Below are 13,956 nucleotides of genomic sequence, written 5' to 3' on the forward strand. Positions count from 1 at the left end.
TTCCCCCTTTTGCCCCAAGCCATCAGGTCTTGAAATAGGCTGAGAAAACAGCTCCAGCCTCATCTGAAAAATAACTGTCACTGGAAAGTACTGAATGTGGGAGATGAAGAGGATCTGATGCAGAGTAGTGACCACATTAAAAAAATCACATGGGGAAAGGAGAATGTAGGCAGCAGCTAAAAGGGGAAGGGGTGCTCTCCACCTGAAACAGCTCCTTGTTACCAATAGCGGGAAGATCATTGCTTATCTGAAAGTGAGCTGGAAAGATCCTTTTATTTTTTAAAAAAGCTGATCAGTGTGTAATTCAAAAGTGAATTCAGCTGTCGCCCCATGCGCAGGACGAAGCAGTCCTGCCTGGCAGAGTTTAAAAATATGGGACAGGTGAAAGGATTGAGCCATCCCAGTAACTGAAGTGACGGTAACTGCTCTTGTGCCGTTTGCCTCCCTCCCACCCCTTCACCGGTCCAACATTTCTACTTTTTGATAGTATCATGGCAGTGTTCCATTAAAGATGGAAGAAATGACACGAAAAGTTGAGCAAAAAGAGTGTCCCGTAAGCTGACAGCTCTGTCATCGTTTTCTTGTTACCTGCATGCATTCATGGTCTTCTGGGTCAATGTCTTCTCTCTGGCTTCCTCCTTTTTCCCCCCCCAAATGATGGTTTGTGAGAAGGTCCTTTTTTAGGGCCCATTCCAAGGGCCATCTTGATGTATTTTGACAATACGCTTTAACTCAACCTCCCCTTGAGAGGGGCTCACTTGGCCTCGCTGCCCGCCGAGCCCTGGGGAGCCGCGCAAGGGCCTCGCTGGGCAGCAGCCTGCGGTCCCCGGGCAGCCGAAGGCGGGGTGATGCCCGTGCCCTTCGGCCCGTCGGGCTTCGCTTCCCCGGCCTCAAAGAGCACAGCACCCAAGGCAACCCCCAGCCTCCCCACCGAGGGGGCCTGCCGGTGCCGGGAGCTCCGTCCGGCCCGGCCGCGGGCAGCGGCAGGACGCGGGGCCTGGGCGGGGAGCCCTGGGCGGGGGGTACCTTGCCGTAGGCCGCCTCGGTCTCGGCGATGGTCCTGTCGAGCTCGCCGCGGGCGGCCAGGTGCCGCGCCAGGCTCTCGCTGGTGCGGGCCAGCCGCTCGGTCAGCGCCCAGATCCGGCCCTGCAGCCGGCTCCGCTCCGCCTCCTCCTCCCGGATCCGCCCGCTCAGCTCCTCCCGCCGGGCGCGCAGCTCCGCCAGCCCTGCGCGGCACCGACCCGTCAGCGTCAGCCCCGGCCCCGGCCCCGGCCCCTGCCCCGGCCCCGCCGCCAGCCCCGGCCCCGCTCACCCTCCCGCAGCTCCGCGTTGTAGCCCCGCAGCGCGGCCCCCGGCCCGCTCATCGCCCCGGCCCGGCCCTGCCCAACGTCCCGCCGCGCTCCGCCTCTTCCTGCGGCGCGGCCCGCATGGAGCCGCCGGCGGACCCGGGGCTGTCGGCCGCCTGGCACACGCTCAGCACCGCCCTGGTGCCGCCCGCCGCCCTGGGGCTGGTGAGCGGGGCCGGCCGAGCCGGGGGCGGGGGGCTGCGGCGACGCGGGGCCCGTGGGGCGGGAGGGCGGGCGGGGGCCAGGGGGAGGACGCGCCGCTCCCCGCTCACCTCCCGCCGCCGCCCTCGGGTCTCTGGGCCCCGCCGGGGCCGGCCGCCCCCGCGGGCCCGGGACAGGCCCCGGCCCCCCCCCCCCTCCGCTGCCCCCGGGGTGGCTGGGGTGGCCCCAGCCTCGTCCCCCGGCCCGGCCGGTCCCCTCCGCTCCTGGGTCTGGTTTTCGGCGCTGCTGTGGGGCGGGTGGGAGCTGCTGGGGCTGGGGGGGAGAAACGGCTGGAGGTGCCGGCTTGGAAAGAGGGGAAGGGGGGATCTAGCCGTGCGGCGGCTTGTGTTTGCTCGGGGGGCTGTCAGGGAAAGGCCGTGGGGGTCCAGCCGTCCCCCTCTTCCCCCATCACACCAGCCAGGAAAGCGTCCATGCCAAAAAGAGGCATTGCTTGCCCCGTCAGCGCAGCGGCTCTCTCCCTGCTCGCTCCCTGAGGGAGCTAACGTCAGTCAAGGAAGGTTTTGCCCCACAGCGTGGCTTTTCGGGGACCCGAGGGTGGCTCGTGGCATTCCCGCCAGCGCATGTGTCCTGCAGCAGCTGCCAACAGGGACAGCAACAGACGGTGTTTGGGTGTTAGGCCTGGGAGGTGGGCACTTGGCTTCCAGCAGCAGGCTGAGACCCCACCAGGTCTCCATGGAGGAATAGTATTGGCCTGGTGCTGTTTAACAGCAGAGTCCTTGTGCATTTGGTCCCCATTCTTTGAGATGAGCGGTCTCTTCTGCCGCAGATCCTCCCAGAGAAGTCCTTACGGGTGTTTAACGTGGTCTCCCCTCCGCTTTTCAGGCAGCACCAAGGTCTGATGCTGTGGGGCCACTGAAGGATGCCGACCTGCGGGCAGCCCTGGACGTGCTGCGGTGTTACGACTTGCATTCGGTCATGGAGGAGTGGTTCATCGAGGTGCTGCAGACGGACCTTCAGGCAAATATAGCTCCTGAGTTCTGGAACTGCATCAGCCAGTATGAAAACACAGCTGAGGAGCCCCAGTGCTCCTCGCTCCTTCTGGACGCATTTTGTCTTCTCAAGTGCCGCCTGGATCCCTACCTGAACAGCCTGGAACTCCTGGAGAGGTGGACCAAGGCAGGCTTGCTCCTGGGGACAGGCGCTCAGATGCTGCAAGAAAAGGTCTACACCATGTTCAAAGCTATCCTTTTCTTCTCCACTACCAAGTCCTTCCAGAAAATGATCCAGCAGTTCTACAGCCGCACTTTCAGGATATACATGCGGCAGTGGAAGAAAGGAGAAGATGGAACGAACGAGTGTGAGAGCAGCATGAGTGAGACCGAGCAGGAGAGCGATACGGAGGAGGGCGGAGGAGAGAGCCCGATGTGTGCAGGCTGCAGCAGCAAGAGAGAGCAGTGCTGGTGCCCCAAAGCCATGGAGCAGTTTCAGCAGCTCAATGACATTCTGTACGTAGTGGTGGCTGTCACTCAGAGCAAGCGGATGGTCTGGATGGGGAGCAGCAGCAGGTTTTCTTGATATCTGAAAATGGGAGGAGTTACGCGTGAGGTCAGGCGTGCTGGCTAGAGAACTTGATGCAGGGTTTCTGCAGCTGGTTGCCAACTGGTGGTTGAACTAGAGCAGATCTTTAGACAGAAAGTTCCTCTCCCTGGATATGAGAACATCTTCCTCTTGCTCTAAGGCCTTCTGTCCACAAAGAAGCAAACTCTTCTAACTGAAAAAGCTTTTGATGGCTAGAAAATGATGTTTCTGAGGAAGATGGGGTGGCAGTAGCATTATGTGTTATATATGTGGTGCATCTACACGGGCTATCAGAGCATTTAAACTAAGAGCTAGGCCTGCATCTGTGGAGCATACAGGGAGGAAGGTGCCTTCAGGTAGTTAGATTTTCTTTATTTGCTTGTACCTTTGCTTCCATAACGCTCTGAATCAGGTCACTGTCTGTGTCTGTAGCCACCGGCTGAATTTGCTGGAGAGAGTGAGCGCCGATGCTGTCACGACCATCTTGCACAGGATGATAGAGGAGAGGATGGAGCAAAGATGCAGGGGGGAATACGAGCACTCCTTCCTGAATGAGTTCCAGGAGGTAAGGATGGCGTGCGGGCAGCGAGGGCCCTTCCTTTGGAGGTGTGCAGCTGCTCCTGTTACTGGTTTAGCAGCTCAGGCTAAAAGTGGATTCCACCTGAAAACACCTGGCCCAGGGCTATGACTCCCACCATTGCTGGCAGAAGAGGTGGTGAAAACTCCCCATTTTGATTTCTGCTAGAGGGGAAGGTTTGCTCTGACCTGTGCATAATGGACCATGATATTTCACCTGGCCACGTCCATAGTAATGAGGGAATTTCTGTGGTTCCGCTTTACAGCCTACAAGAACACACAGTGCCACCTAGCCTGCAGAGGACCCTCCCTCTGCATAGGTGGGCCCATAATTAGAATTTGTGTGGCTGTTTTCTGTCCTCTTTCCAATTTTTCAGCGCCCCTTTAAAATAGGAAGCGAGGATGGGAGATGATACTCTGGTATTGATCTCACCAGTGGGCCACGTACAGAATTAAACTCCTTGCTTGCAACTACCCAGTTGTTTTGCTGCTACCTTAAACTGAGTTCGTGTTGGGCTGTTTACCCAGTATGACCTTAAAATAAAATGCTTCTCCAGTTTATGGCTCTTCCAGGATACAGTCCTGGCTCTGCAGGCTTGCCCTGCACTGCTTTTTCCTCGATGCATGACCTTGCCTTTGCTTATGTTGAAGAACAATGTGTGAAGTCAGGTTGCCATGCAAACCAGACTGCTTTCTGTGGTTGCCCTAGTTTCCTTGCTGTTTGCCATGCTGGCTGTTTTTGTCGTCTGCAAACATCGGCAGTCATTTTATATTTACTTCCCTTTAGTTGCTGTGCAACGCTTTCTTTATTGGACCTAGTGTGAAATGCTTTGGGGTGACCTGGAGATTGTTTAAGGACATTTTAAGGGCACCAGAGAAAATGCAACTGCATTCCGCTTGTCAGACGTTGCAGAAGGTCCCCTTGCTCCCACCTCTTCAGAAAGGCCACAGAGTACTGGAGCGTGTCAGAAGTAGGAAGAGATAATTTTAGGAAAAAAAGCACAAGCCTGGCAAGCTAAAGGTAAAATAGGAGAAGTCTGAGAAACGGCGTGCTAAAAGTACAAGTGCTGACAGCAAACCCTCTTTTCAGACACGTCAGCAGCAGCCTGGAGTGTCAGTCACTAATCGGGCTGTCACAGGAGCACTCGGAGAAGATAAACCCGTGGGGAAAAATGGGTTGGTTTGATAATAGTTGTATTCCTTAAAATTGAGTTGCTTTGCATCAGTCATAGTGCTTTCCTTTTGTTCTTTAGGAGAATTCTTTATCAGCTTTTCCACAGTTTTGCCCAGATCGATGCCCAGACATTCTGTAGTTCTCAGGTTCATCCTGCCTTGTAATTAGCAGAACTTGTGCATTTCTTCAGTGTTTCCTCACTTGAGCAGATAATGAAAAATTAACATCAGCAAACCAGACCTTGACTTAGCCTTTTTTTTTCAGGCTGTTGGAATCTGGTTATCAAAAAATATTAATATCTAGTCACTATTAATACTCAAATACTATCCCAGGAAGTACCATGTATTTGCCACCTTGAAGGGGAAACTAAAAAAAAACATTTCTTTTGAACAATATCTTTGGATATTGTAGTTTAGTACCTTTGAAATTTGACAATTACACATTTCTCTGTAGAAAACTAAATCTCAGATACAAAAAATTAACCTTCTGATGCTCTCTGTTCAGGTCTTTATTTTATTATTCAGTGACTAGACTGGTATTTGAGGTCTTGGTTTCAAGCGCCTGAGTTTGCTTGGTAAGAGTGTGTCTGCGAGTCCTTGGGATGGCTTGCTTGCTCTTCATTGATTTCAGGAATCGTAGAAATTTTGGGCCAGGGCTGATGTGATGAGCAGTTTGCTCATATTCTCATGAAGAGAATAGTTCTGCAAGTGTAGAATGGAATAGAATTCTGCAAGAACAGAATAGTCTGCAAGTTTTTGAATATACCCTACCCTTTTTGGAGCCCAGCGCCTGTGCACAGTCCTCAGTCACCCCCTATCTTCTCATACACATCTGTATCTTTAGTTAAAGTACATAGTCTTTCAGCTAGGCTTTCCCCGGCTATAACCCAGGCCAGGGTGCATTTGGAGAGCAGCTGGAGGTGATGCTGTCCTTGGCTAGCTGCTCATTTCTGCTTGCTGTGGTAGCTGCCTGGTGACGGGGTAAGCGTGGGATGTGCTTGTGCTGTGGTGTTCACCATCTCTGTACTCTCCTTCTCCTTGTGCAGTGGATTGAGAAGGTGATTGGCTGGCTCAGCAGGGTTTTTCTGCAAGATGGTCCCTTGGCACGCTCCTCTCCAGAGGCTAGCAGCACCTTGAAGCGCTGGCGGTGCCACGTCCAAAGGTTCTTCTACCGCATCTATGCCAGCATGCGCATTGAAGAGCTCTTCAGCATTATTCGAGGTTGGTGTGATCCATTCGGTTTTCATTCACTCTTGGACTTGGACTGGATGAATGATAGATCTGTCTTAATCTCCTGATGTGCCACGCTGTCTCCTCTTGCCTTCCCACGGGGCATGGCACTGTTCCTAATCACTGCTTGGTTTGTAGATTTCCCAGAGTCGAAGCCTGCTGTGGAGGACCTCAAGTTCTGCCTGGAAAGGACTAATCAGAGGCAGCAGCTGCTCAGCTCTCTGAAAAGTGCTCTGGAAATGCGGCTTCTGCATCCTGGTGGGTTTTACATCCCCGTGTATGTCATAACACTGTAAGGAGCCTGGGCATGAGTGGGGATCTACTGGGAGCCATCACCCAGTTTTGTGTTTGATGAGTGAGAGGCAACCGGGCTGTGCACCTCGCGTGCTCCCTGTGTTGGAGTGTGCACGGGCAGCAGTAGCCGATTATATCCCAGCCCCTTCTTGCCTCATTTTTGCAGTATGGTGAGGAGCTGAGATAGAAGTTTAGCTTTGGTCCAGGTGGGTGAAGGCTTCTCTGCTGTGTGTGGTCTGAGCTCCTAATGCAAAATCTGGGCTCAGCCGGTTTATAGTAGTCTCCGAGCCTGTGTTCACGGTTGGAACTGGTTTCTTGGACATACGGATCTGATCTCTCCCTTTGGCTGGGGCAGTAGGGCAGCAAGCCCTTTGCCTCTGACTCCGCAGGTTGAACAGAGGGCTTGGAGCATCCAAGCTCCTTGCATCCAAGCCATTAGTCTCTGCTCTGTCCATTAGACTCTGACTCCCTCTGCCCCTCTCCTGTAGGAGTCAACACATCCGACATCATCACTCTGTATATCTCTGCCATCAAGGCCTTGCGGGAGCTTGACCCCTCCATGGTTATCCTGGAGGTCGCCTGTGAGCCCATCAGGAAGTATCTGAGGTAAGAGGCTTGTGGGGCAGTCTTCCGCATGCCCTTTCCCTCCCCTTCCCTTCACTTGCTCTGTTTCTCTTGCCTGTGGCAGGACTCGGGAAGACACGGTGCGACAGATTGTGGCCGGTCTGACAGGGGATGCTGAGGGCTCCGGTGATCTTGCAAACGAGCTCTCGAAAGCTGACCCGGTGACCTTGGAGAACGGCCAGGAGAGTGATGATGACATCTCAGAACCAGGGGACTGGGTTCCTGACCCGGTTGATGCAGATCCAGGTTAGATGCCGAGACCAGAAGTCCTGGCAGCCCGCTGTTTTCCCTGATGGGCTGTAGTCTTGAGCAGCTCACTTGCTAGTCCTGTAGAGCTGAGCTGCGCGGGGGCAGGTCTCTGTTAATCTCGCACTGTTGTCTGCTGGATTTCACTAGGAAAATCAAGTTCCAAGCGTCGGTCCTCGGACATCATCAGCCTGCTGGTGAGCATCTATGGCAGCAAGGACCTGTTTATCAACGAATACCGCACGCTTCTGGCTGACCGGCTGCTACATCAGTTCAACTACAGTGCTGAAAGGTGAGGCCCAAGTGCCCAACCCCAGGGCTTTCCATGGTAAAACCACCTGATAAAGGTGTGCTTCAGACTCGGTCCTGTGAACGGCTGTTTCTGGAGCCAGGAATGTCTTTGGCCATTTCCTCTGCAGCTTTGGGTTTGCATCTAGAATTTCATGCGCTCGCCTCTTCTCGGGCTGCTTCCTGCTCAGTCCTGCCCTTGGCTTGCACTAATAGGGCAGTATGCAGGAAATTGGAGGCACCGACACCCTCTTAGCTCCATCCCACATGTTCTGATGGCCCTCACGACCTGTACAGGCTGCTTAGGGTCAGCAGAAAGTGTCAAAGTAAGAAAAAGGGATGAAGCATCAGGAAACCTCAGTTGCAACCCAACTATGTCTCGATTCCACAGTTGCAGTGGTTTTCCTTTCTGTAAAATGCAGCTAGTGCGAGCCGTGTCTGGGATGGGCAGTCTCAGGCAAGTGGCTCGCCAAATGCTGAGGTTGCACTGTGTTGCTGGGGGGGATGGCTAGGTGCCGTGCTCGTCCAAATGAAAGGGATGGGAAGGTCTTCAAAAAGCTGCTGGCCTACAGAGGCAGTGACTATTCTGCACTTAGATGCTAGGAGGCATCCTGTTCAGATAACGTGCCTTGCAAGGCTTCCTAGGAAGAGCACCCTTGTGCCAGGGACTACCTTTTCTGGCTGTATTGCAAGGGGTGGAGGCCAAGCCAGGCTCGTCTGTCTGAGGGCCCTGTGTCTGATCTGTTGTTTCTCTTATCAGGGAAATCCGCAACGTGGAGCTGCTGAAGCTGCGGTTTGGTGAAGCTCAGATGCACTATTGTGAAGTCATGTTAAAAGTAACTTTTTTTTTTTTTTAATTCAAGTCCTGGCTCATTGGGCAAGGGGAGGGACTTGAGGATTGACCCAAAAAGGGTCTTTTAGGAAAGTGGGGTTCCCAAAATCCCAGTGAGGGGGCTGATTTGTGACAGGCAGAAGTGTGGGCTCTAGTGTAGGCTAGTGCTGAGTTGTAAGCCCTTCCTCAACCTCCCCACAAATGTTTCTGAGTATGTAGCAGACTTTCTAGTAGACACACATGATCACGTCCTTTCCAATGTCCCCATCATCATTTGGAGGCAACGCTAGTCACCTTGTTTAAGCTTCTCCTTTACTAAGGGTTAGCACTGACTTGGAAGAGAAGGAGCTGCCTTAGCTTCCTCTGCCTTTTCCAGGATATGGCTGACTCGCGACGCATTAATGCCAACATTCGTGATGAGGAAGAGAAACTCCCAGAGGAGGAGAGGCCACCGTTCAGCCTCGTTGCCGTTATCCTGTCGAGTGAGTTCTGGCCACCACTCAAAGAGGAGAAGCTGGAGCTTCCAGAGCAGGTCAAGGAAGCCATGGAAGCGTATTCCAAGAAGTATGAGAAATTAAAGGTGAGGCAGCCTTAACCCTCCTTAAAAAAGGTGTATGCTGTTCAGACTTTGTTATGTAGCATGGTTTTTGCAAAGTCCCCTTTAACATCCCTTAAATTTTAGCTGCTAGTATACCCACACTGTTATGGTGGAATCCCAAAGTCCTTCAGCTTTGAATCGGGGTTAGAAGCTGTGCTAGCTTAGCTATTGCCAAAAGAAGGGTTTATCTCTTTATGGGGTGCCTGTGTCGTCATAGTGATTGCAGTTAGGGAAGAGAGTTTTCTAAAATATGCCAGTGTTAGTTAAATGGATACTGAGGTGGAAGTTCTTAGGCATCTTAAGACTGGTCTAAGCTTCTTGGCCTAAGTTCTATAGTAGTACGAGTGACATCCTGTTGGGCCTCTCTTCTTCACTACTCTGGCACTCTCCTCCCCTGTTTGTGCTCTTGAAAAGAAGCTCTTTTTAACATGGTCTCATTTTAAGATTCGCTGTTAGTCTGGAGTTAGGTGAACGTCGCTTCCTCTTCTGTCTGTGGTCTCTCCTGGGTTGATTCATTCATTTCTGGAGGGTCCCTGAACTCCACGTTAGACAGTTTAGGTGCAAGAATTTTTGGTCAATTTGACTGTGGCTTGGACAAAGACTGAATCCATGCCTTTGTAAACAGCATGGAAAGGTGGAAGAGAGGCGTACAGAGCAAATATAAGCAACCATGCAGTATTCTTCTGTTCTCCAGGCGCTTGATCATGGCCGATAGTGAAATAGAGAAGGCTGAGGTGCATCTTGCTCTGCACATACAGAATGGGTTGGAAGCAGGAGCATCTGTCTGGAAGTCAAGGAGAGATCTAAGTCACTTCCAGAGCTGAGGTCTTGGCTTTCTCATCTTGCAGCTTCGTATCTGCTGGAGCGCAGAGCACACATCTGGAGCGCGGATGATTCAGATCTAGCTGTCATGCCAGTGTAGTGTCTGTGTGCACACGCAGGTGGTTCTTTGCAGCCCACCTGAACACAATTTGGTGTCTCATGCAGGTGTTCCTCTTTGCCTGTCCACTTGTGCTCTGACTCCATTTCAGGCTTGGTTTCCTATATCCTTCTTGAACTTGTTATTATACACCAGGTGATACATGCCATGAGGCTGGGAAGCTCATAGCTCTAGATCCTGTCTCTTCTTCTGCTGTAGCTATGTGCCAGACGTGGATGCCAGCTGATTTCTGTGCCTGCAAACAATGAGTTAGGAGAGGATGCAGGAGGGGATGCAAGGAGGAGGCGGCCTCCTCGAGCATCCTCTGCCTTCAAAGCAAGCAGTCCTCTTTTCACATCAGTATCAGAAGAGATTGCTTCTCTTCCGAGGAAATCCTGCCCCAGATGAGTACTTATTTTCCAGTAGGAGTTTGTCCTGAGTGGCCCAGTTGGTCTTCCAGTGTTTCCTCAACCTGTGCTTACCCTACCAGAGAGCTGAGTGATTGGCTTTCAGGCAGGAGAGGGGCATTGGTCTTGGGCAAGGGCTGGACAACAACTTGTGCCGAGGAGGATGTTTCCCATGAGGAGGTGGGGAACGGTTGGGTGGTGGCAGTGCTGGGCGACTCATGAGGAGGGGAGCAGCTTTCGTATCTGGCAGAGGTGTATGGAGCGCAGCTGGCCCTGAGGACAGAGGGGTGTTTGCAATAACGCAGCACTTCGTGGTTCCTGGTAGAAGATCTGCTGCGAGTGGCTGCTTTTGCCTTTTCCAGGCCATGAGGACCCTGAACTGGAAGTACCACCTGGGCCTGGTGAGCTTGGACGTGGAGCTGGCGGATCGTACCCTCTCCCTGTCCGTCTCTCCTGTGCATGCTGCCATCATTCTGCACTTCCAGACCAAAAGTGAGTGCCGCAGCAGACTCAGTGTTACCACCTCTGTCTGTGTGCTTCCCGTGGGTGGGTGGGAAGGCCACGTTGCTTGGGCGGCTGTAGGCTCTGAGGGCTCTGGCAGCAGGACCGAGGCCTGGTTCATGGGCTTGGATCTGCCACAGGGCTCCGCCAGGTCTCCGTCTCCTCAGAGACAGCACCCAGTAGGGCCACAGCTCAGCACCCAGTCTGCTTTCAGGCAGCCGCTGCACACAGCTACTTGCTCCTGGCAGTGGAGGTGGGCAGGTGTCCTGTGCTCTTCTCTGATATCTGTGGTCTCTGCAGGTACGTGGACACTGACAGAGCTGAGTGAAGTGCTCAAGGTGCCCGTGACATCGCTGAAGCGTAAGATGACGTTGTGGCTGCAGCAGGGTGTCCTGCGTGAAGAGCCCCAAGGCACCTTCACCGTGATTGAGGAGGAGCAGAAGGACCAGGTGGAGAAGGTCGTTCTGATAGACAGCGACGAGGAGGGGGACTCTGCCATGGCGTCGCAGGCTGACCAGAAAGAGGAAGAGCTGCAGGTACCCGTCCGTGTGTCTTGGCTGCTTGCAAAGCCGGCAGGACGATGCAAACATCCCATGCTTTTGGCCTTGGGGAACCTGATTAAGATGATGGATTCAGTTTGCACTTTGGATTTGCATTGTCCACTGCAAGTGGCTAAGTCCAGCATGGGGGTTTTTTGAAGTGGATATCTCTTGATTAATGTTCACTGGTGCAGGTGCTGGATCGTAGCCTTCCCTCCAGAAAAGTGCCTGGCTGCTGAGCCAGGCAACCATTTGGACATCTCTAAGTGTGCTTTTTCAGTTTAAAAAAAAAAAAAGTCTGAGACATGATTTCATATTTGAAAATAGTCATAACTTATTTGGATCCACCCAACCAGCGCTTTTTGTCACTCAGACTGCCAAAAAGGCCAACCCAGCCCTAACAGCTGGACCTTTGCCTTCTCTGTGTTGTGGTTCCTGGACACTTCCAGTGCTTTTCCTACCTGTGTGTCATGTTGTGTGTGTGTTGTGCCACTGTGCAACACGCAGTTGTCATACTGGTGTTTATCCACTGAGGGTCATGCGCGTACTGCGCGTCAAACCCTGCTTTCTAGCTGTGTGTCCCAACACCTGATGCTGTTCTTGGATATTTGCTGTTTAAAGACCACATGCTCGTGGCTGAGAGCAGAACTTACTGCCAGCCACAGCCCTGCTCTGCTGCTGGGATATGGGATGCTAAAGCACCCCTTTTCTTCATGGTATAGATGTCAGTGTGGTTTACTGTTGCTTGTGTGTCCCCCTCTGCAGCTGTTCTGGACATACATCCAGGCTATGCTGACCAACCTCGAGAGCCTGTCCTTGGAGAGGATTCACAGCATGCTGAAGATGTTTGTGATGACAGGCCCAGTGGTTACAGAAATCGATATACAAGAGCTGCAAGGTTTTCTCCAGAAAAAGGTCCGGGACCAGCAACTCATCTACTCCGGAGGTGTCTATCGCCTGCCCAAGAACTGCAACTAGACTGCGAGTGTTCCTGCTTTCCCCTCCGCGTCACTTCTCCGTGCCTGTGCTCAGCTCCTGAGTGCCAGCCAGCTCTCTGCATCCTGCTGGGTGGTTTCTCTGCTCTGGGGGTTTGCTGTGCCCTCTTCCCCAAAAGGGTGTCCTTTTCCACGTGGAGACAGCTCAGCAGCAGCCTGGGCCATGCACCCCACAACTTCTGGGACTGGGTCTGCTCCCCGTATGGCTTTTCCTCCCATACGTGAGTGTCTGGGCCCACTTCACTGGTTAATAAAAACCAGCAGTCTCCTTTTTCAGATGGTACCAACTCTTTTCTTTCCTCTCGGCAGAGCGCTCTTGGCATCAGCCTTCCCACGCTGAAAGGGCAGGCAGGAAACTCCCCAGTCTGCCAGGCACCATCTCCCTTTCGTTGGGTCTCCATCTGTAGCCCCGGGAGGGTTTGGGAGCGGGGCTGTTGGCTCCAGTTGCTGTCTGGGTCTCGTTGTGTGGCTAAAGCAGCGTCTTGCAGCTGGCTGTGATGAGCGAGACCCTACACAAAAGCAAGTGTTCATGCTGTCTCCTTTGGCTTATGTGGGAGGAAGACTCCAGGGTCCACTTACCCTTGTTTGGGACTCTTAAATTGTGTGGAATAATTTTATTGTGGGATGAAGAATGCTTTATGTGGGATGAGATGTAGCAGTTCTTCAGGGCAAGCTGTTTAGTCCTGGAGGATAAGTAAGTGGATTACCCAGGCACGGGTAGGACTGCTTTATTATGGCATGAACACACGTCTCCCTTCCAACACCACGGATGGTGCCGTTGAGGGTGCCTCGTCTTGGTGTGCTTCAGAGTTGTTGGCACCACTGAGATCAACGAGGCAGTTGGATGGGATAATCCCTGAGCTCTGTTGGTTAACCATCATGCCCCCAGCCTGGGTACAAGATCAGGCAATGGGTTTCAGGACTGTGTTCAGTCTCCACTTAATAGCATTCAGGGTTCCTCAGTCCTGCTTTCTGGATGGGTTTTGCTCATCAGGAGGAATATGCTGGGGAAATCTGGCTTTTACTAAAAATTAACTTTCTGTGAAGCAAAGCATGAGTTTCCACAGCCCAAGGAGTCTTTCCCCTCTGCTGAATTTTTTGTCTCAGCCTGTGGGCACTGCAGCAGCTGGAACTGAGATACCAAAGAGCCACACTTAAAACACCGGAGCAGCCTGTAACCCTGGCTGCGCTGCTGTGCATCCAGGTGCATGAGAGACTTGTGGAACATAGAAAACAACCTGCATTTAACATTTAACCTTGTTTTTCAGTGCCTAAAGGCCCAGAAGTCCCACACTGTGGGCATCATTTGTGCCGCCGCCGGCAGGGGGGCACGGCACGTATCTCCCCCATGTGCACACTCATGGCTGTTCCTCTGTGGGTGAGAGCACGTGTTCTTGTTTCCCCGTGGCACTTTACTCCAGGCTTGTGGTCTTGTGGCACTAGGAGCCGGTTGGCGTGTTCTGTTGTGAAGCTTAAACTGTTCCTTGTGCTGTAGGGGCTCTGTTAACAACTAAATAAACCCCAGTCTGTGACTGCGTAGGATATTACTCCAGGTAAAGCCAAGAAAGATGAACAGCAGCTAATCCCAAATCACAGCAGGCAGGGACGGAAACCCACGCCCAAACGCACGAGGAGCCCCACCAGACCC

At 53.0% G+C, this 13,956-nt stretch overlaps 1 protein-coding gene across 1 annotated transcript; it reads left to right on the forward strand.

The window, feature by feature from the left end:
* Positions 1-1,054: 1,054 nt before the first annotated feature.
* On the forward strand, positions 1,055-13,855 carry ANAPC2 (anaphase promoting complex subunit 2). Its single transcript, XM_075519997.1, is given in 16 exon segments — positions 1,055-1,231; positions 1,233-1,295; positions 1,298-1,372; positions 1,374-1,511; positions 2,391-3,013; positions 3,519-3,651; positions 5,882-6,056; positions 6,204-6,323; positions 6,848-6,965; positions 7,048-7,229; positions 7,380-7,521; positions 8,278-8,353; positions 8,726-8,929; positions 10,636-10,765; positions 11,075-11,310; positions 12,079-13,855. Coding segments are annotated over 16 exon segments (2,805 nt in total). The 3' UTR covers positions 12,292-13,855.
* The last annotated feature ends 101 nt before the right edge of the window (positions 13,856-13,956 follow it).

This window comes from Mycteria americana, chromosome 17, assembly GCF_035582795.1.
Source record: "Mycteria americana isolate JAX WOST 10 ecotype Jacksonville Zoo and Gardens chromosome 17, USCA_MyAme_1.0, whole genome shotgun sequence".
Classification (NCBI taxonomy): Eukaryota; Metazoa; Chordata; class Aves; order Ciconiiformes; family Ciconiidae; genus Mycteria; species Mycteria americana.